Source organism: Arachis ipaensis, chromosome B7, assembly GCF_059453495.1.
Source record: "Arachis ipaensis isolate K30076 ecotype BB chromosome B7, ASM5945349v1, whole genome shotgun sequence".
Taxonomy (NCBI): domain Eukaryota; kingdom Viridiplantae; phylum Streptophyta; class Magnoliopsida; order Fabales; family Fabaceae; genus Arachis; species Arachis ipaensis.
The window spans coordinates 131,613,118-131,634,635 of NC_142442.1; the positions used below are offsets into that span (position 1 = coordinate 131,613,118).

At 29.5% G+C, this 21,518-nt stretch overlaps 3 protein-coding genes across 8 annotated transcripts; 2 read left to right on the forward strand and 1 right to left on the reverse strand.

Moving 5' to 3' along the window:
- The first annotated feature begins 106 nt into the window (after positions 1 to 106).
- LOC107605935 (uncharacterized) lies at positions 107 to 4,427 on the forward strand. 4 transcript variants are annotated; one of them, XM_088493793.1, is made up of 3 exons: positions 107 to 349; positions 424 to 605; positions 1,805 to 4,427. In XM_088493793.1, exon 3 carries the CDS (start codon positions 1,913 to 1,915, stop codon positions 3,956 to 3,958), a length of 2,046 nt encoding a protein of 681 aa, XP_088349919.1. In that variant the 5' UTR covers positions 107 to 349; positions 424 to 605; positions 1,805 to 1,912; the 3' UTR covers positions 3,959 to 4,427. The 4 variants fall into 4 exon arrangements, with proteins under 4 accessions (XP_088349919.1, XP_016163369.1, XP_016163368.1 ...); XM_016307883.3 differs by having other exon boundaries at positions 436 to 605; positions 1,799 to 4,427; XM_016307882.3 differs by having other exon boundaries at positions 436 to 605.
- A 4,622-nt stretch (positions 4,428 to 9,049) lies between these two features.
- LOC107608252 (putative trehalose-phosphate phosphatase C) lies at positions 9,050 to 19,805 on the forward strand. 3 transcript variants are annotated; one of them, XM_021106303.2, is made up of 11 exons: positions 9,050 to 9,305; positions 14,584 to 14,617; positions 15,746 to 15,839; positions 16,941 to 17,150; positions 17,242 to 17,382; positions 17,585 to 17,656; positions 17,751 to 17,876; positions 17,976 to 18,029; positions 18,315 to 18,416; positions 18,506 to 18,724; positions 19,366 to 19,805. In XM_021106303.2, the coding sequence occupies exons 1-11, from the start codon at positions 9,050 to 9,052 to the stop codon at positions 19,525 to 19,527; spliced, it is 1,470 nt and encodes a 489-aa protein (XP_020961962.1). In that variant the 3' UTR covers positions 19,528 to 19,805. The 3 variants fall into 3 exon arrangements, with proteins under 3 accessions (XP_020961962.1, XP_016165584.1, XP_088349678.1); XM_016310098.3 differs by lacking the exon at positions 14,584 to 14,617 and having other exon boundaries at positions 9,175 to 9,305; XM_088493552.1 differs by lacking the exon at positions 9,050 to 9,305 and having other exon boundaries at positions 14,559 to 14,617.
- A 36-nt stretch (positions 19,806 to 19,841) lies between these two features.
- On the reverse strand, positions 19,842 to 21,487 carry LOC148554163 (uncharacterized). Its single transcript, XM_088492997.1, has 4 exons — positions 21,293 to 21,487; positions 20,734 to 20,926; positions 20,393 to 20,459; positions 19,842 to 19,959 (listed from the first exon to the last, which is right to left on the reverse strand). The coding sequence occupies exons 1-4, from the start codon at positions 21,452 to 21,454 to the stop codon at positions 19,929 to 19,931; spliced, it is 453 nt and encodes a 150-aa protein (XP_088349123.1). The 5' UTR covers positions 21,455 to 21,487; the 3' UTR covers positions 19,842 to 19,928.
- Between the last annotated feature and the right edge of the window lie 31 nt (positions 21,488 to 21,518).

Here is a 21,518-nt window from a genome sequence, read left to right on the forward strand (position 1 = left end):
GTTTGGAAAACCATCCCTAAAGACCATGGTTAAAAACTAACCCTAGTTAAGGTTTTTATGGGTCCCAATCATTATAAAAAGGTGTATTTGAGTTAAGAACTAAAGTGAGAATATTAAAAAATATATATGTATATATAAATTGAGAGAAAAAAGAAAAAGAAAGGAAAAATAGAAAAACCTATTACCAGCACAACATTTAGTTCTCCCAATTTGAGTAGTAATTTGGGGCAAAATTAGATTCTCCACAGTTTTCTGAGGGCTTTTGACAGATGGGTCATTGTACATGGTGACCGTCTTCTCAGATTCAAAATTCTTGAAACGTCACTCAAACCCTCTTTTCTCCAATTAGGTAATTTTACTCTTCCCGTTTCACTTTATCATCTTCACTGCACCGAAAAGCTCACGACTTTACTGTGTTTTGAGCTTGTTCGCCAGATTCGGGGGTTCCTCTAGGGTTTCCAGCTCAACAAGGTAGCTAGCTCAGATTTGCTGAATTCGAAAACTGGGGTTTCGACCGTTGCTGCTACTGATTTTGAAATGCGCGCCCCTGTAGATCCGTGGCGGGATTCATTTCTTCCTTGAATTCAATTCACTGTCTGAACGAGGTTGATTTCCAAACAATTCTAGTTTCGTTGTTTGAAGTTTGAACCTTTTTTTTCGGGCTTGAAGTAGTATTGTTAGGACATTTTGGGTATTCTGAATTTCGCACGTTAGTTGGAGTATTTGTGTTTTTTATTTTATTTTTGGAATATATGGTTCAAATTCTAAAGGTTTTTTTTTTCCTGGGTTATTTTTACTGTTATATTTTGTTTAATGATTCAAAGTCGGTGTCTTTCTATTTGTGATCGCTTGGTGCTAGTTGCAGAAGGCATGAAATACGGTATTTACTAATGTGCCCTTCTTAGGATCATTGCGTTGAGCTTAAGTTTACAATTGCATAATTGATTCTTGAAAAGCATTTTACTGATCATAGTGATCAGAATAAGAGAACGTGCTGCTATTATAGTTTGTATGATGATTGGCAGTTTGCAGTTCATTTCAGTGTAGATCTGTTTTTTCCCGCTCCCAATTTTTATAGTAAGACATACTTTGGGATATGTTAGTTGAATGCAATATGTCATAATTCATTCATGTTGAAATATTACAGTTTCTGCTGTTTAAACAAGGTACTTGATTGTTTGATTAGACCTTTTAAACTTTATGAGTCAACGCTGAATACGTTTCAGATATTGATATGCTGGCTTAATATTGCCTATGGGTTTTCTACCAAATTAAGGATCTGAACTCCCTGTTATAAAACAAGTTCTAATATATCAACATTGTTCCTGCACATCTGGTTTGTTATGATCACGGGGGTTGATAAGATATCATGGCTATATCTGCAAACAGTATGATATGACGCTATGTGTGTTCTTATCATTTCTCCCCAACTTTTCTCCTTTTCTCCTTGTGAATATGTCATTACTTGCTATGTACTTTTCCACCTTTTTTCAGTAGATGATTATGTCATTAAATTTGTGTATTCTCTCTCTTTGGTGCATCTAATTTTCATTTCATGCTACTGACTGTATGGGTTTACTATATTTTGCAATGCTAGTGACCTAAAAAATTTGTCAAACAAAATGAAAGTTCTTATTTGAAGTTCTTGCATAATGTCATAAGCCACAACTTTTTTCATAGCTAACTTTTACATCTTTATATGATGCATCCTTTGAAATAGTGTTTTACTTATAAATGTCACTCAAGCACCAAAATTTTAGGAACTTCAGTAACATATCTCAGTTTCTTTTCTCTTTAGGATCAGGTGCAAAATTGACGGGTTTTGTCGAGCAAAGGGGGCTTGTTTTAGTATCTGGTGTTTCTGGTTAAATTCTGTCTTTTAGCTTGTGAGGAAACAACATATCAAAAAGTAATGATGGAGTGCAACAGGGATGAGGCAATTAGGGCCAAAGAAATAGCAGAGAGGAAATTTTCTGAAAGGGAATATGTTGGTGCAAAGAAGTTGGCTCTCAAGGCTCTAAATCTGTATCCGGCATTGGAGGATCTTCCCCAGTTTTTGCAAACAATTGAAATTTTTATCTCTGCTGAGAATAAAATTAGTGGAGAAATGGATTGGTATGGTATACTTGGTGTGAGCCCTTTTGCCGACGAAGAGACTGTTAGAAAGCAATACAGGAAGCTGGCTCTCTCTCTCCACCCCGACAAAAACAAGTGTTTAGGTGCAGAGGGTGCATTCAAGCTGGTTTCCGAGGCATGGAGTTTGCTATCAGACAAGACCAAGAGACTAGAATATAATCAAAAGAGGAGTTCAAAAGGTTTTCAACATAACACTTCAAACCATGTTGCATCTCAATCAGATACACCTAGTTCAAATGGTTATTATAATTTCAAGAAGGATAACACGAAAGCTGGAAATAGTAACTCTCGGAGATCTTCATCTTCAGTTCCACCTACACACAGAAGAGCTGAAACCTTTTGGACTATCTGCAATCGATGCAGGACACATTATGAATATCTGAGGATTTATTTGAATCATACCCTTTTGTGTCCCAATTGCAATGAAGCTTTTGTAGCTGTGGAGAGGGGTCCACCTCCCAATGTCTTTAAGTCACCAAATTGGTCTTCTCGACAACAGCATCAGGGTTCTCGACATCAATCTGGAAGTAATAACTCGAACTATCAGTGGAGTTCTCAATCGAGAATGGCTGGTTTTGGTAGCACAGATGGATCATCTTCCGTTGCTGCACAAGCTGCTAGTGTTGTGCAACAGGCAAGTGAGAAGGTGAGAAGAGACGGAGCACCATCAATTGCTGAATGGGAGAGGAGTCAACAGTCTAAAAGGAATGATGGTTCTTATTATAATTCAAAGAAGAGGAAGACTGATGATTTTCATGTTAATGGTTATCAAGGATACACGGCAAATCAAGGTCAGGTAAACTTGGAATCCGAAAGGCATTATGGTTTTTCAGGTATGACTGGCGGCAAGCCTTACAGCACAAGAGAATTGTCGATGTATGAATTAAGAAACATGTTGATGGATAAGTCACGGACTGAAATCCGTAAGAAACTACAAGAATGGAAATCAATAGCCGAAGCTAAGATTGCCAATAAGAGACAGAAAAGCCCAGTTACTGGCAAAACCAATGGTAATGGTAATAGGCATGTTGAAGTTGGTTCTTTCAAAGACCCATCTGATGATACAATTAAGAACGCAGTCTATGTTACAATCAATGTTCCGGACCCTGATTTTCACAACTTTGACTTGGATAGAGCTGAAAATTCTTTTGACGAGGACCAGGTTTGGGCTGCGTATGACGATGATGATGGAATGCCTCGATATTATGCCAAGATTCACAAGGTGATCTCTACAAAGCCATTCAGAATGCGGATCAGTTGGCTTAACTCTCGTAGCAACAGTGAATTGGGCCCCATGGACTGGATAGGGTCTGGTTTCTACAAAACTCTTGGGGATTTCAGAACCGGCAAGCATGAAATAACTGAATCACTGAACTCATTCTCACACCAGGTTAAGTGGAGCAAAGGGAACAGAGGAGTTGTCCGAATCTTTCCTGGAAAAGGCGAAGTCTGGGCTCTTTATAGAAACTGGTCTCATGATTGGAATGAACACACCCCGGATGATGTGATACACAAGTATGATATGGTGGAGGTGCTCGACGATTTCACCGAGGAGCAAGGCGTCATAGTTACCCCCCTTGTCAAGGTTTCCGGTTTCAGGACCGTGTTTAAGAGGCACCCGGACGCCGATCAGCAAAAGAGGATTCCCAAAGAGGAGTTGTTTCGATTTTCACATCAGGTTCCTAACTACTTGCTCACCGGCCAAGAAGCTGAGAACGCCCCAAAGGATTGTCGAGAGTTGGATCCAGCTGCCACTCCATTAGACCTCCTTCAGATAGTATCTGGTGATGCCAACAGAGCATCACTAGATAACAATGCTTAGAGAACCTAAGCAAGATGCACACCATAGTTCAATGAAAAAGAGAAATACTGCGTTTCATTGTTTGGGGAGAATTCAAAACCTTGTATAGCAGAAATGTTAAACGAGGAAGGATGACACAGAATAGGGAAGTGGGTGTGACTGATGCTGCAATATAGGCTTTTATTAAAATTGATGATTCATGAAAAAAGAAAATACTACACTTTCTTATGCGACTCTTGTTAATTTTGGAAAGCCTGACCCAGGATAATTTTTATAGTGATGCTTTTTCGTGTTATAATTGTGGATCAAAGTGATCCTCAGGTATTCGGTTTTTTGTTGTATAATTTTTCTTTTTATTATAAGACCCTTTGTTATTGGTAGACTGGTGAATATGTTCATACTCAAATGGTGAACGCAGTTGTCAACAGTTCCTCATTCTGTAAGCAAAATGATTTAGACTTAGTTCATATCATTTTATCAGTTCTACTTACATATTCTCTGTGAAAATTCACTTATTCTTATATGGTTGAAGATGTGTGTTTAAGAGTTAATATGAACGTCCAATTGATATGAAAAGTTGTTACTTATCCATTGAAGTAGTAAAGACTTTTGGTTGGAGAATTCAATCTCTTAAAAAAGGAAAGCTTACAGGTTAGTATTCACTATTCAGCACCTCAAAATAAGGAAACATATTCCATTATTTGCAAACTATATCCTTTAACTTCAAAGATAATTTGAATGTCGGTGTGGTAGAGGATACCAAAATCTTAATGAGGATCCAAATTCATGAAGAGTAAATTTTATTAACCTCTTTTCTCCCCGAATTTCCAAGCATGAAAGGTCAACGATTAATCTATCACCGATAGAATTTCTATTTAAGGATTTGTCGTTGATCAATAAATTGCTGGCTCGTTGTATGCATAAGGCGGAATTTAAACTCTAGACATTTTTTTTTTTGGTTTCCTACAGTATCCTCTAACCCGGAAGGTCAGTGTTGAACTCTATTTAAGGGTTTATCGCTAGCCAATGAGTTGCTGCATGGACAAGGCGGAATTCGAACCCTCGACACTTGCTTAAACTCTAGACATTTGTTTAATCAGATAAATGAGCTAACATTTGACTAACCCAAATCAGTTAGCTTGGTTTTTTTTTTTTTTTTTTATTGTTCAGAGGTTAGCTTGGGTTGGAGGAGATAAATTTCCTTTCCCAGTTTGGAGTGTTCACCGCAAAAGTGAACCCGTTTTTCTGTTCTGTTTTTGTCATGACCCTTTTTTTCTGGTTTATTGTCACTCTTGGATGATACGGGCTTTTATGCTTACTAATGAAAGGGTTCAAAACTCACATATTTCATTAATATTGGGCCGGATAAAGCCCATTAGTTATCAATCTCCTCTACCGACCAAAAAAAAGGTTTCTCGTTTTAGTTATAACCTTGGTCCGTTGGTCGTCCACATCTCGGACTTTGGTTGAGTGTCAATATATGCCTTTTAATATTCTGCACCTTCAATGGCCAAGTTATAAATAGAATTCTTAAATGTGTATGTGAATTTGTGATATCTAAAATTGAGAGTTGTCTAATCTATCTGAATACAAAAAATACTTTGGTAGTCCTGAATTTCTGTTGTATAATATTTGAGGCAACCGTCCTTTAAATATCTTAATTTAAAATATAATATACAAATGAAATAGAAAATGAACTAGCTTGGTATTTTGTGAAGACTGAAATAGTGTGACTATTAACCTAGAAATTGTATAGATGGTGTCTCTTCTCCATACACAATCCTGCTAAAGTCATTCGCATGAGACACAGAATCCCACGGGCAGGTCCAATGCCAGAATTTATTATGTGGAAAAATCATATGAACACATTGACCATGCACGTAATATTAATGTTAGGGGAAGGTTCATTGAACTTTCTCAATAATAATAAGAATGGGTCATATTCAAGGAATTTGGAAGGGAAAATCTAACAATAATTATGTTGCTCCCAAATAAAATCTCAATGCACGACAAAAATCTTAATGATGCTTCTTGTTTACTACGTTGTTCACTGTTTTCCCATCACTAACAAACGTCTAATTAATTATGACCTTATTTTAAACCAATTTTGTGTTTCCATAACAAGAGACCTATCTAGGGATAGGGGTGTTTGGGTAAATAATGTAAACTGTTTAATGAAACTGTTGACTCCATTATGTCCTTCATATGGTTAGTTAAACCATGTGGTTCTTCTAATATATGTTGCATTAGTGCTTAATTGAAACTTTGAGATATATATATCACATGGGGTTTTATTTTTCTTTCCCTATTTCTTTATGATTCTTTCTGATTTTTTTTCTTTTTCTGAAATTAACTTGATTGGAGTTTGGGGATATGAATGATATTTCACCATCTTTTCTAATTTTCTTTGGTTACCCTGTGGATTCAAGATTGTCTTAGCTTGGATGTTTTTTTCCCCTTTCTAAGTCGTTGTTAGTTTGCATTTGAATGATAGTGTAGATATATTTTATTTTATTGTGATACTAAATTACCATCTATTCATCTCCAAAGCAAAATAACCTGTTTTTCTATGGGGTTATTTGGGAGTTGATTTTGGAAAAGATAAAAAAAAAAAAAAAAAAGAAAAGAAAAAAAACAAACAGAGAAGGCAGGCTCGTAATGTAAATCTATCATATATGTATATATAAAGAAAAATACTATTTGTACACTAAAATCAGCTAATAATGTATTTATGTATAAATATGTGTGGTTTAAGTTATTTTTTATGTGTATTTATATTTTAACATGTATTTTATACTGGTGGCTGACTTTAGTGGCTAATTTTGGTGCACACTTAGCATAACCCATATATAAAGAAGCCTTATGATATGTTTTGGCTACTTATTAACTAATAACTTACATGTAATTTAAAAGAAAAAAAAAAGTCTCTTAAGCTGCGTTTATTTACAACACGGACACAGAAATATAAAATACACAGAAACATAAAATTATATTTGATAAATGAGATATAAATAGAGATATTGTATTCAAAGACATTAAATTAGTGTATTTTGTATTCATCCTAACTGAAAGAACACTAAGATATTAATGTGAGATATAATTTATTTTTTATTTTTTTATTATTCTTATTAATTTGTTATAATTATATTTTTATTATTATTATATTTTTTTCCTTAAATTTTTTGAATGAAAAAAAAAAGAGAATAAATTAGGTTTTTATAATTTATTATAGTTTATCATTAAATAAAATATAAGAACACTAATTTTTGTATCTTTATCTTTTATATCTTGTTCTCAATATCTTGTCTTATCTTCTTCTCAACACAAAAATGTAGCCTTAGAAAACTAATTAGAAGCCAAACCAACTCTAGTCTAACTAACTAGTTAAAAAATAAGTCCAATTAAAAAAAATTCTCTATTATCCTAATTTTTCGTATTTCTAGATCAAAAATAAAAGAAAATTAACTTAATTAGTTTATAATATATTATAATTGATGTTTTAGACTTTTCAAAAAAAATATGCTGACAATTCTTTATTCTATTGGAAGAAAAAATAAAATGTGGCTACTTACTATAAAATTTATTAGAATAATCATTATATGAAGATAATAATTAAAATTTGAACATGTATTATATTAAATTATTTAGTCAATATATGTTAAATTATTTAATAATTTTTAATTAACTATCACCTTATACAAAAGTATTTTAACCATTTTCGTCTCAATCATTATCTCTATCTTTCATATCTTAATAGGTTAGTTATAGTGTGTTCTTTTTTTATTAGAGATTGAAATTTTAAATCTCTTGGTATTATTAGTTCAGTACTTGTCTCATAACGTCCTCTTATTAGCGGTGGAAGAGAATAATGTCCACATTTACAATTGTAATTATCAAAATTTAATCAGTAAATAATTTTGTAAAATCATCGAGTTGTCAATAGTAGTCAACTAATATTTTTTTAAATTTAATTATATAAACATATATTATGATAATTCAGTTGAAGATTTATCTAATATATATAATTATTAAGGCTTATATACACAATTTCTACTTTGCTTAGTGGCTTATATTTTGGAATTAAATCTACAAGTCCGATTTGATTCTGGCAATTATATTTACCACGCTTATTCTTTCGTGAATTTAGCTTTTACATTGAATCTTTGAAACAATAACAATTTTTTATTGAAATTATTTTATTGATTAGAATTTTTTCTGAAATAAAATTAAAAAAATTATTATTTTTCCAAACATAATATTTCAATTTTAATTTTAGAAATGTGATTTTTTTTTATTAAAGTGAGTTCGTCCAACTCCGGTGAATTTTTATAATTGTATTTCAAATCGTCTCCAGAAATATATAAATACATATGAATATGTCATATTTAACAAAAAAAAATTAATTATAAATTAAAAAAATAACTATTTTTTTAAAAAAATTATGACTTATTTCTATGTATTTTTGTACTCTTGTGTACTCCTGGAAATTAAAGTTAACAAATCTTGTTTGGAAAATTAATTTTTTTTTATTTTATTTAAAAAAAATCCTTTGTTTATTGTTACATTTTCCTCCAAGAATACATTTTTCTGTTATGTTCTTTTCTATTTTTTCCAAATTGATTTGATGTATTTTTTCGCGTTTTGTTGGAGAATCCATTTCTTTCTTTATACTAATGACTTTTTATACTACATGTTATAATTTCTCTCTTCGAGAAAATGAAAATCTACCTGTACTGAAATAAATGTTTAGAAAAAAAAAATCAGTATATTTACTTTTGAAAAAGAAATAAATACTAACTAAAAAAGTTACTTCTTTGTGTTCCATAATATTTATATTTAACAGGAACATTATTAAAAAACTAGATCACTAATACATTGTAACATAATTTCATAATTACCCTTATTAAAATTCTATTTTCCTTATTTTAATGAAATATAATTTTTGGAGTTTGACTAAAACAATAACAGATATGAAATGCATAGACTAAAAAAAGTAAAAGCCAGCAACATAGAAAAATCAATTAAGAGTAACAAATATTATATTTTCTTTGATAGTCACGGAATATAGTAGAATATCCCCAAAAAAAGAAAAATAAATAATAGCATGCAAAAATGAAAAGTGGGTGGGCCCACCAATGGCACTTGGCATTCACCCAAACCCCAAAATCTTCTAAACCCTCTTCTCCTCTTTCTTCTTCAACTTCTATAAATAAACCCCTTCTTCTTCTCTATTCCCTCCCCTTTCTCCTCTTCAATTCTCCTTGTCTCTTTCGTTATATCAACGTTTTCTCCTTTTCTGCCTTCAACCGCAAAAGCCAGGGTTTTCTCCAACACCTGATTAATTTTCATTTCATCACAATTTATCTCGGTAAGTCACGTTATTCTTCTCTTTTGTTTTCTCATTATTATGTTAATCAATGAATTTTGCAATGCCATTAATTGTTCTAATTCCAGCTAAATTACTATTTGTTTTCACTTCATTGCGTGTCATTAGCTAAGATTCCATTCTATTTTATTTTATTTTTCCAATAATTTGTCGGTGGGATCATATTCATATCTCGAATCTGGTTTCTTCCTCTTCATCGGTGTTTATTTATTTATTTATTTATTTGTTGTTGTTGGTTTTGATTCCCTCTCAGTCACGTCTCTCATTGTTATTATTGATTTCATTCTACTCCTTCACATGCTTTCTCTATTATTGTTTTCATTTTATTTTATTTTTTAATTCCATTAATAATAATCATGGTTTTTTGGGTTTATGGGAAAAAGAAACACAAAAAAAAGAAAAAAAAAATATAAAAGGTAGTTGCGAGAAACGAGAAAAGCAGTTGGAATTAGTTTTTTTTCTTTTCCCTATTTACCGAAACAACTAACCACTCTGACCTTTTACCCCACGCGCTAGCTTCTCGGTGGTCAGCGCGTGTTTCACTTTGATTTTGACCACGCCACCGCGGGCTTCTCCTTGGGCTTTTATTAGGTTGGTGGGCTCTTCTGAATTATATATCTAACACATCACAAGATAATGGTTGGCTCTATTATACTTAAAATGCTTCTTAAACTATATATTTAACAAATTATTCCATCTATATTTAACAAATTCTTAATCTGGAGGATGGAAATAGAACTTGTTTGGGAAGGTCGTCCATTTTATATGTTTTTGTAGTATTTAAGGGGTTAGTCATTGGATTTCTAGCCTGATAAATACCCTGAAGCAAACAAAAAAAAATTCTTCCATCTAATAATAGAACTGAGGTGTATTTTTATTTCAAAAATAAAATGACAAAAATTTAATTTAAAATATTTTATATCATTATAAAAATTCTCAAAACTTACAAAATAGATACCTGAATTATAGTTCAAATTACATAGTTTCTTTGTAGTTATCTAAGAAGTTGTTGGTTCTATTTTTGGTAAAAAAAATGCTATAAAATTTATTCATTCATTAATTATAATATAAAAATATAAATGATTGAAAATATTTTAAAAATATACTATGAATTAATATCAATAATTAAAAGCACTAAACAAAATATTTGATGAAAACTTGCATGTAGCTGAGTTTTTATCCATCTGGAAAAGAATTATATATGAGTTGTATGTTAGAGGTTAGGAGGATGAAGTAGGAAGGGGCAAAGAGATTAGGTGAAAGGACATGTACCTACATAACGGTTAAAGTTAAGTCATAGTTAGATAGATTGCAAAATGAATAGGACATGTTCTGTTTCTGTTTCTCTTTTAAGTGGATCGCCACCAGTTCTATGCTGACACATACCCTCTTTTACATGCACCTTTCTCTTTCGTGTCTCTTTCTCATAGTCTCCTCTATTCTTCACATACTCAAATATCCTTTTGCTTCTTTTTAAGCCTTTTCTATTTTTTTTAATAAATTATAATATCAAATTTTTTTTCTGTTTATAGATGCGTCTGTCTCTCTATGTGCTAGCTGCTGTCGGTTTCAAGAGTGTTAAATTAAATATTAATGCTATATATTAAAAAATTTAATATGTTTTATATGAGTTCATGCCCTATAAAAACCGAGGGCTGGATTTTGTTGCTTTTGTTTAATAGCCAATAGGGCAGAGTGCGAGAACTCTATTTATATATCTATCTATGTTTTCTTAAAATTATATTTTAGAAAGCACCTGAATCAACGGCAAAAGTTTTTATGCCAATCTCTTATTGCAACTGGGACAAGTCATTGACCGTAGAAATTAATATATGATTACTTGTTAGCATGTATTTATATGCTGCATGCATGCAACTTTTATTCTATACCTACTCACTCACCCCAAGTTTATAGTAAAAATATATAATATAGTTATTTATTTTTTTAATTATGAAGAAATATACATATAGGTGTAGACCCTCCATGACAAGATCTCACGTATATATCTAAAGTGTGTCTCTGACCAAAGACATGCATTGGCCCTCTCAAGTTCCAATCAATTGTTTATTCACCTGTCCCTATTTTACTTTTGTTTCACGCCATTAGGGAATCTCTGCTGCAATTTTTTTCTTCCATTATAATCAAATTAAATCTCTTCTCTAGTATTTTAAGCCCATACTCTTTTCTTTCCGTTAGTCCATTTTTTAAACTAATTAATTGACTTCCAATTTCTAGGCAATCAAAGTTTGTCATATTTTGTTAAAAATTAGCATACATTTGACATGTAGTTTAAAAATATTTATAATATTTAAAATTCACATAAAGATAAATAATTATTCAAAGCATGTGTATTTATTCATGCAATGTATTAAAAGATAAATATTAGACGATCAATGTTTTTTGTTTTATTTTTTATTTTTTTCTACTAAAAGTAATAATACTTAATATTTGTCATACTAATTAATTCTGTGCTAGAAGCCTTATTATGAAGCAAATTTATTAGAGGAGAAGTACATAAACTTCAACTTTAACAAATCTCTCATAAGTAGTTTTCATTGGATTTGACCAATTTGTCGTTACTAGTATGTCTTGATTTCTTGATACAACATTCACGTATATACGTGTGAACCTTACAACTCTCAACTTTTTACCTTATCATGCATCAACCGACACGTGAAGAATCTCTTTTGTCTTTCTAAGATTAAATTAAATTAACTAGCATCCATTACATTACTTTACATGTTAGTCCTATTTTTCGTTTATAAAACTTTCGGCTTCATGAATAAAAAGTCAAAAGGCCTATTTCACTTGGCGTAACTTCAACCGCCTTTTTCTTTTTTTCATTTTTTTCTTTTTTTTTTCTTTTTAAGTGATAAAAAGTATAAGTGAGTTTTTCGTTACATAGGATACACGTGTACTCTTGTTGCGTGGCATTTGTCTTATTCTTCATTCTTTTACTTTAATTTTTAGTCTTTTTTTACTCTTGTAATGATATTCTCTTCTTTTTATTATTTTTTTATTTATTCATTTTCCTCTTTATATAAAGGTTATTCAGGAACTTGAGTTCACCTACCTTGCTCAACATAGTTTGTCCTGTTTTTGTCAATTGTCAACCAGCATGTTTTGTTTCTTCTTGTATCTATGGGTACAAGTCATGCTTCGTATGATAAAAAGTAATAAAAAAATGTTTTATCCTTTTGTGCATTATATACTATAAAAAGTCAAATATTTTTCTAGACACAATAATATATATTTTTTTATGAAAAAGTATAGGTAAACAATAAAAATATTAAACAATGTAAACAATAAATATATCAAATGTTCATTTTACTAGTGTACGGATGGTTATTTTAATATTAAAATATAGAAGGTTAAATTAGAAGTGTAGTATATTTTTATCTGATTAGTGGTTGTTTATATTGTTCAACAAAGTCATTGTCCCCTAACATTTTTTTTTATATAGTAATTATTGTACATAAAAAATTAAATGTCTTCTACTAACGACATATCAATGAAAATATGTAGCGAGTACACACACTTTAGATATAGCCTAGCTATATAAACTTTATTTAATTATTAGTATTATTACTATTAGTTTTGTATGTCTAGTGAGTAGTGACCCTTTTGTCTCAGTTATGAGTAAGGCTAAATATTTGTTTATTGAATGGCAGGTAGAACATATATATTATTTTCAGTGGAAATCCTTTTACACTCGTTTGATCTGGGTTGATCTATAAGGAACATACAATTTTTTGTGGCTTTAATATCACTATTATTATGTATGTATGTATGTCAGTATGTGCACTCCAATAAGTAGGTCAGCACATATTTGCTGTAGTTTCACATGGCACAGCTAGCATTATTCCTCATAAATCATAATAATGCTCTTTATTTATTTATTTAACACAATTTTAGTGAAAGCTATTTAGCTAGCTACTAGTATATGCATCTTTCTAGCCATGACCAGTTTATGGCTCTGTATTAATTATTATCAAGTTACATCATGATGTTAATTAACCATTTCAATTACCATACATAGAATTTAGTAGTTTGTACTTGTATAGTAAGAGTAATAGTAATTCAGTACAAGTAGTAGAAGTAGTATACTTATGTTAAGAAAAATAATTGAATAGAAAAACAAAAAAGGTATAATTATTGTTGAAACTATTGATCTCATAATGAAATCCACTAGCAATAGATATAGCATATCCAACTCATAGTGTTATGTCATGTTATATATAATTCATTATAGGTTGGCCATATCCAAAGATTTGATATAGTTGGTAGTTAGTTAGATTATTTAATTATATAGAGAGAATATTGTGATTAGTGATTAGAGATTTATCTTCAATAAAAAGGATATTTTAGTTTATCTGTTTTTATTGTTTTTTTATGTTTTTATATTTGTATGTTTGCTCCAGTTAAATGTGTTGAGCTTGATGTGTTTACAAAAAAAAGGATATTTTAGAAATTAGTTGGAGGAAAAAAATAAAATGGATTCAGTTGGAAGGTAGTCGTTGGGATTAAAGAGGTAGTTAAGTGGAGCCAAAAAAAAAAAAAAAAAAAAGAAAAACAAAGTAAAAAAAAAAAAAAGCCTAACCAACATATAGGTTAGTAAGCCTTAGATATAGGCTTTGGTTGAAGAACTTTAATGATGTTTTTTAAGCTTGTGTCACTCTCATCTGAGTCAGAATCGACTAATTTCCATTCTTTTGCGACAGTGGTCTTACAAACTTTGCCATTGTGTTCAGACAAAGTTGTCAAAATCTAAGATGTTTCAATAATGTACTTATTACTATTACCTTTTGTTTTTGTTCTTGTTTCTTCTTGTTTTTCTTTTTAAACCGGCAAAAATCTTCATGTGGAAAATGACCTTCATTTGGATTTGCATACTTTATTCCTTAATTGCTTGGCCCACTGGAAAATAACATTATTTGTTAGGTTATGGTTTTGAAAGCGAAAACACAGCATTTTTCTATATTATAATTGTTGTTCGAAATTGATGGGTGCAACTTATTTTCATATTAACTATATGATTTTGATTGATAATTATTTCTTTATAAGTATACTATTATGTATTATCATATTAAGTCTTTTATTCTAAAATAGTGAAAACTTTTTATTTTTGTTATTCACGTTATTTCTTAGTTTAGCAGGAAAGGATTTGAATTTTTGACACTTAATTGAGTAGATAAATGAGTTGATGTTAATGAAAATTATTTTTATATCAAACATTTTAACTATTTTTTTATGGATACAGTGCCAACAAAATATAAGTCCTCTTTCTTTTCAAGGTAATTTTTAAGATTATGCTAAATGGATTCTTGGTGGACTACTACTTTAGTACGTAAAGAATTCGTAATATTTGACTAAAATTTTTATTTTATTCCCCGGTAAACAATATTATGAAACCTTAATTTACCTTGGTGGTTAATCATGTCTCGTAAACAAAAATGTTATTTATACATTAAAATTAACTATTAAAATCGGTCATGATATATTTATGTATTGTATAAATACATGTGTCATTTAATTTATTTTTAATATAAATTTTGTATTCCAAAATATATTAGTGACTGATTTTGGTGGTTAATTTTAGTGTAAACGTCGCTTATGAAAATATCCCTCATCCATAAGGTTACATTTGAAACCGTCAACACTAAACTTTTTAATTGAGGTGACAAGAAATAAAACAAATAAATAACAATCATGAGATTTATATTATATCACAAATACTAGTTACTTGGGTAGCTTAAACATCATATTTTAAATTCAATCCTTAAAAACAAGGTTTATTAAGTACAATTAAGATTACGCCTAGTGATGCAAATAATAATAATAATAATAATTAAAAAAAAATGGCATTCGTTTCCTTTATTATTTTACTACCTATTTACATATTTCATCGGAAAAAAGGAAAAAATTTACAAAGTTAGAACAGGTGGGAATAAGTGCAAAAGAGAGAAATTCTTTGGTCAACTTTTTATTCCTATTCACTTGAAAGAGTCTTTTACATTTTTTTTTTCTTTCTTCTCATTTTTGTTTAAAAATTCTTTTACATCTTATCTACCTTATTTCACTCTACCCACATGCAATGTTTTGATTAATATGTCTATGGGTTTGTGCTTACCAAATTGCAATCGGATTTAAAGCCCATGATCAATTACAGGCCCAAAAATTGACTTCCTCCATATTATTATTATTATTATTTGAACCAAAAAACTGAGTAATAAGAGTACATGGAGTCATTAGTCAAATAAATATAATTAATAAAACAAGGAGAGTACATAGAGTACTTATTATTATTATTATTATTATTATTATTATTATTATTATTATTTCTTCCAGTTGATTAAACAATTGGTAAAATTTCTGTTAATATCGTGGAATTAAATCATTTACTATTTGTTTATTTTATTCAGGAAATTAGTAGTATCTAAAGGAGTGGAAAGGAATTGTACTTCTCAATTCCAATTGAACATGAACTATATGTTTATTCTTATTGCCACTTTCAAGGTAATAAATTTATTTTCTAGTTTCTATTGTTTGTATAATTCCACACAAAAATACAATAAAATAAAAGTGAAAAATTTATCTGTAGTTGTCTTCAAATTATTAGTGAATAACTGTTAAATAATTTGATATTTTTAATTAAATTATTATTTAATAATTTTTAACTACTTACTTTACATAAAAATAATTGTATGTAAATATGGCACAAAAAATATTTATTTATTTATATTTATGTCTAAAATATATTTTTAAAATAAATTATTCATAAATGTATTTAACTTATATAAAACAACCTCGTATATTTTTTTGTTATTTATATTGATTCCAAACAATTTATAAAATAAAAAATTATAAAGTACTTAGATTTAAGAAAAAATGTGTAGCACGCAATAAACAAATATTAAAGTGAATTTTATATATATTTACTAAATATTGTCAAATTAATAATAATAATAATAATAATAATAATAATAATAATAATAAATATTAATTTAAGTAGTAGAAAAAATCAACTTAATTATTTAATGTTATGATATAGAACGTTGAATTATTGACAATTCTCGTTAGTTAATCAGTAATTGCTAATAAATTTTATAATTATTAAAAAGATATGACATAAATATTATAATTATTGACATATCTCATTATATATAATTAATTATTAAAAATTAATAAATCTAATCATTAATACAAAATACATGCAAGTATACCGATGCCACAATGTTTGGAGGTAAAATAAATTTATTGTAAAATAATATAATGATAATAATTGTATATTAACTATATCTCTAATCCAATTATATATTGTGATTAGTTCTTCCATTAAATAGATCGAGTAATGCTACGTGTACACTAAAATTAGTCATCAAAATCAGTCATTAGATACATATTGAAATATAAATACATAAATATATTGGTGGCTGATTTTAGTATACAAATAGCATTTTTGAAATAGATCTATAGAAAAAATTCATTCTAAAATTTGCACCAAAATGTGTCACACATTAAATTCTCAATATCAAGTTTTCTTTTCAATCCTTCAATTGTAATTAATTTTTTCATTCTTGTTAAAAAATATTAATTATATTAATTTTGATTTAACAGATTATAAAGACGAAGATAACGAAGTTACAAGAGGCAATGGGAGTTCCAACATCACACAGCACTAAAAGGATAACACAACCTATTTTCAAAGTAAAAGAAGACGCATCATTAACAGATTCTAACGAACGCACTCTAATTCGTCGAAGGATTCTCATGGATTCCAATAATAATGACACTTGTTCCTTCTCCTTACCCTATGATTCATGGATGGTAAGTGCCGACTTTTTAAACAAACTATATTTATTAACAAATATATAATGAATCAAATTCATTAATAGAAGTTTGCATGATTAATGATTAGGTAAAGCACCCTTCAGCATTGCACTCATTTGATAGATTGATGAAATCAGCAATGGGGAAGAGGATCATTGTTTTCTTAGACTATGATGGCACCTTATCACCAATTGTCAATGATCCTGATCGAGCTTTCATGTCTGATGAGGTAATTAATTACTTAATTACTTAACTAATTAATCAAGAATTTAATTTTAATGCAATGTCAATGGTTTTACGTGCATTCAATTATGTAACGATACATCAAAATGTAATTATACGATTATATAAAACATTTTACACTATCCCTACATCAAAATTAACTTATTAATTAATTACAAAGACCTTATAATATTAATTGTGTATGACAGATGCGTGCTGCAGTTCGTGAAGTTGCTACTTATTTTCCAACAGCAATAATTAGTGGAAGAAGCAGAGAAAAGGTTATAAATAAAACTTTAATTTTAGTATATATCATTTTTTAATTTCTTTTCTTTTTTTTACTATTTAGTTAAATAATTATTATATTTTATTTAGGTAAAAGATTTTGTGAAGTTAAATAATTTATATTATGCTGGGAGCCATGGAATGGACATAATGGCACCATTAATGGCAATTGGATCTTCTAATGCTAGACATTCTGACATGAACCTTAACACAAAAGTGAGTAACACTTTTAGATTCTTGAGCCCTTTTTGGAATTTAGCTTTTTAAAGATACCAATAATAATATTAATATTAATGTATATTATTTTAATTTTAGGGCAATGGAGTTCCCTTTCAACCCGCCAAGAAGTTTTTGCCGGCAATTCAACAGGTCAGCAAATAAAATAAACCGACATGTTTGGTAACTAAAGAAAATCAACTAAAATTAGTTATAACTTGTCTTATTTAATATTTATTAATTGTCGTGATAATTAATAAATAATAAATAAGATAAATTCTGCCTGTTTTTTTTGTCTCTTTAGCATTCCTCTAAAATAAAATAGTTTATTGTAATAAAAAATTCCTAATATTATAATTAAATCATATATAGTATTGGTCAAAATCAAACATTTTTAACACTTAATTAAGTAGTGTATGATTGTTATTATTGAAACAGATTGTTAGAAGATTAGAGAACGAAGTAAAGGATATAAAAGGTGCAAGGGTAGAGGACAATGGATTCTGCCTCTCTGTACATTTTCGACAAGTTCAAGAACAGGTAACCATTAATTAATTACTATAATTATTTTTTCCTAATTATTGGTTAACAATAACAAGCAACTAATTAAGCTATGTTTAATAATTCAGGATTATGGTGTTTTGGAGAAGAAAGTGAAATGTGTGCTTGAAGAGAATCCACAATTTCGGTTAACTGAGGGTAAAAAGGTCTTGGAAATAAGACCATCCATAGAATGGAACAAAGGCAATGCTGTTGAGTATTTTCTTGACACTTTAGGCTTAAATTCTTCTACCAATATCCTTCCTCTCTATATTGGAGATGATCGAACTGATGAAGATGCTTTTAAGGTAATAACCAACTTATCAATCTCACATTTTATTACTTTAATTTCTAGTATATTTTTATCTCAATACAAGATCTAAATATATTGATTAAAAAATATACTAACATATAATAGTGACATAAATCAAACTATACATACTTGTTTTGCATGTTTGCAAAACACTTATTAATGAATAATAAATACAGCACAAGTCGGTTAAATACTCTATGAGTAAGTAATAATTTGTGAAATTTTTTTGTTTTCTTAGAGCAAATAAATGGTTTTACTCTGTGTCATTCATGTGAAAAACAATTAATTCGCTAAATTAAAAGCCCTATTTACTTTTAGAATATCGAAGAATTTTCCGTAGTTTAGTATAGTGAAATAGTATGACAACATGGCCAACAAATATTATTTTAAATTAGCGTCTGATCAATAATAATTTATGCATTTACAGAGATTTGTATGTATAAAACACATAATTTACAGTTATATTTACTAGAATTTACGTACATGAGTCAACACAATTTGTATTCATATTTACTAGAGTTTGCACACATAAATCGTAAAATTTATTTGTTGACGACAATTTAGTATTTTTGCTAGTTAATTACTGATCAATTTTCTTATAGTAAGATATATAGTAACAAGAGGCTTGTTATGTAGGTAATAAAGAGAAGAGGGCAAGGGTATCCAATTCTAGTGTCTTCAATTCCAAGAGAAACAAATGCTTTCTACTCTTTGCGTGACCCATCAGAAGTACTAATCTTCTTGACAAAGCTTGCAAAATGGATGAAAAGCTCTTCTATCCCAAAACCATGCCCTTAAGTTTTCATTAAAGGGCACAAATTAAAATAGGTTCATCATCATCATCACAAAGTGAAGAAGATTTTTGGCACTCCACATATAGTTATTTCCCAAAATGGATTTTGGTGAATGTGGGATATAACTATCATAATTATTTAATTCCCTTTTCAGTATAGTACTTGGGTTTGTACAATATAAGCCTTGTATATTTCCCATGTTGTAAATAGGTTTCATGAAAGATCAACTTGCTCATCTAAATTATATATAGTCTGAAAATAACAATTTTATAAATGTTGTATATAAAATTATTATAATATCCTCCCAAAAAAAAAGATAAATTGTATATAGCATTTTTTTATCAAAATAATAATAATAAAAAAAACACTCTGGCTCTGAACAGGGAGAGGAAATCAGCATCATCTTCATTGAGAGGTAGAGTCTTTCATATTAACCCTGTTGAATGCAATAAATAGTCATATTAGGATCACATAAAATAATTTTGACAAGGTGGCATGAAAAATATCATAAACCTACAAATAACAATAAGCATTGAAGTTCCTAAAGTTAAATTAGTTTTTATTTTTTATTTTAAAATCGATTCCACACTTTACTATCTTATGAAACATATTCATCTATGTCTCGAGCAATAGTAGTTAAGTAAGAAATATTCAAAAGAATATAATGCACACAAATTAGGCAGAGAATCAATGACAAAGTTTACCAAACTAAACTCATCAATCAAAATCAAAGAAAATAACCAAGCAACTTAAGATTAATTTAGTTAGCTAGCTTAATTTGAGTTCACAATCATTGTCAACATAGTCAATTACCACGTCAAATAGCAGCTGATTATCAATGAAAAGATTCCAGATTAATTGAACATTACCCGCTAATATTGGGGGATAAGGGCTGATTAGAAGAAGAATGTGCAAAATCCTCTTCAGAATTTGTACCTGAGAATTGTCCAACAAAACCAAATTTTCAATTTACTCTAAAATCACATAAAAGTTATTATGTGATGTAAATGTGATAAATAAAAGTACTAATTAATCAACCATGCTAACTGTATACTAAAATCAACCACCAAAATCAGCCATCAATATAAAATATATATTAAAATACAAATACACATTGAAAATAAATTAAACTATACATGTATTTTGACTGATTTTAGTAGTTGATTTTGATGTACAAATAACATTTTTATTAATTAATTAAGAGACTCACCAGCAGTTGAAGAACTAGATGCTTCTTTATGGTTTCCAATATTCATGTAACGCTTAGTCTCCACTGGCTTCCATACAAGGTTCCCATAATTATAATCAGCGCCACCACTATTTGTCCTTTCATATTCGTAATTGAACCTACCTTCCCTAGGACGGTCATAATTACGCCTTCTTGCTTGAAATTTAACCCTTAGCTGCATGCAAATTTTAATGCAATCATTAACATCATAATCAGAATTAGTCTTTGATAAAGAAGAGAACTGAACTAAAATTTCTCCTTCTTTATCGTTGATATTCGAGAATCAGAATTCTATTTTATCGTCAATTCAATCACCATTTATGACTTTTTTTTTCTTTATCAAAGAATAGATCGCTTTACTTGTATGAGCAACAAAATCTTACCACCTACATTTTCTCCTCAAATCAAATGTAGAAACAATATATAGAATTAAATTCATGAAGCCAAATCAAAAGATCACAAAATAGATAGTAGCACATTATTAAGGTAGCTAAGAACAAAAAGAGCAATATTATTGTGGATCATATTATTAATAACTAACCTTGTAACTCTCTGGATCTGGAATAAATGTCCCAGTTCCAACCTGATGTCTTGGATGCTCACCAAAACCAAATGGAACACTATCACAATTGGGTCCAGAATTTTGCATCATAGGAAGCAAAGGATGACTCTGACTCATGTTACCAGAAGCAGGTAGCATCATATTTGGCACAATACCAGCACAAGTAAGAAGAGGAAAATTTCCCAACAATAATTGTGACTGAAGT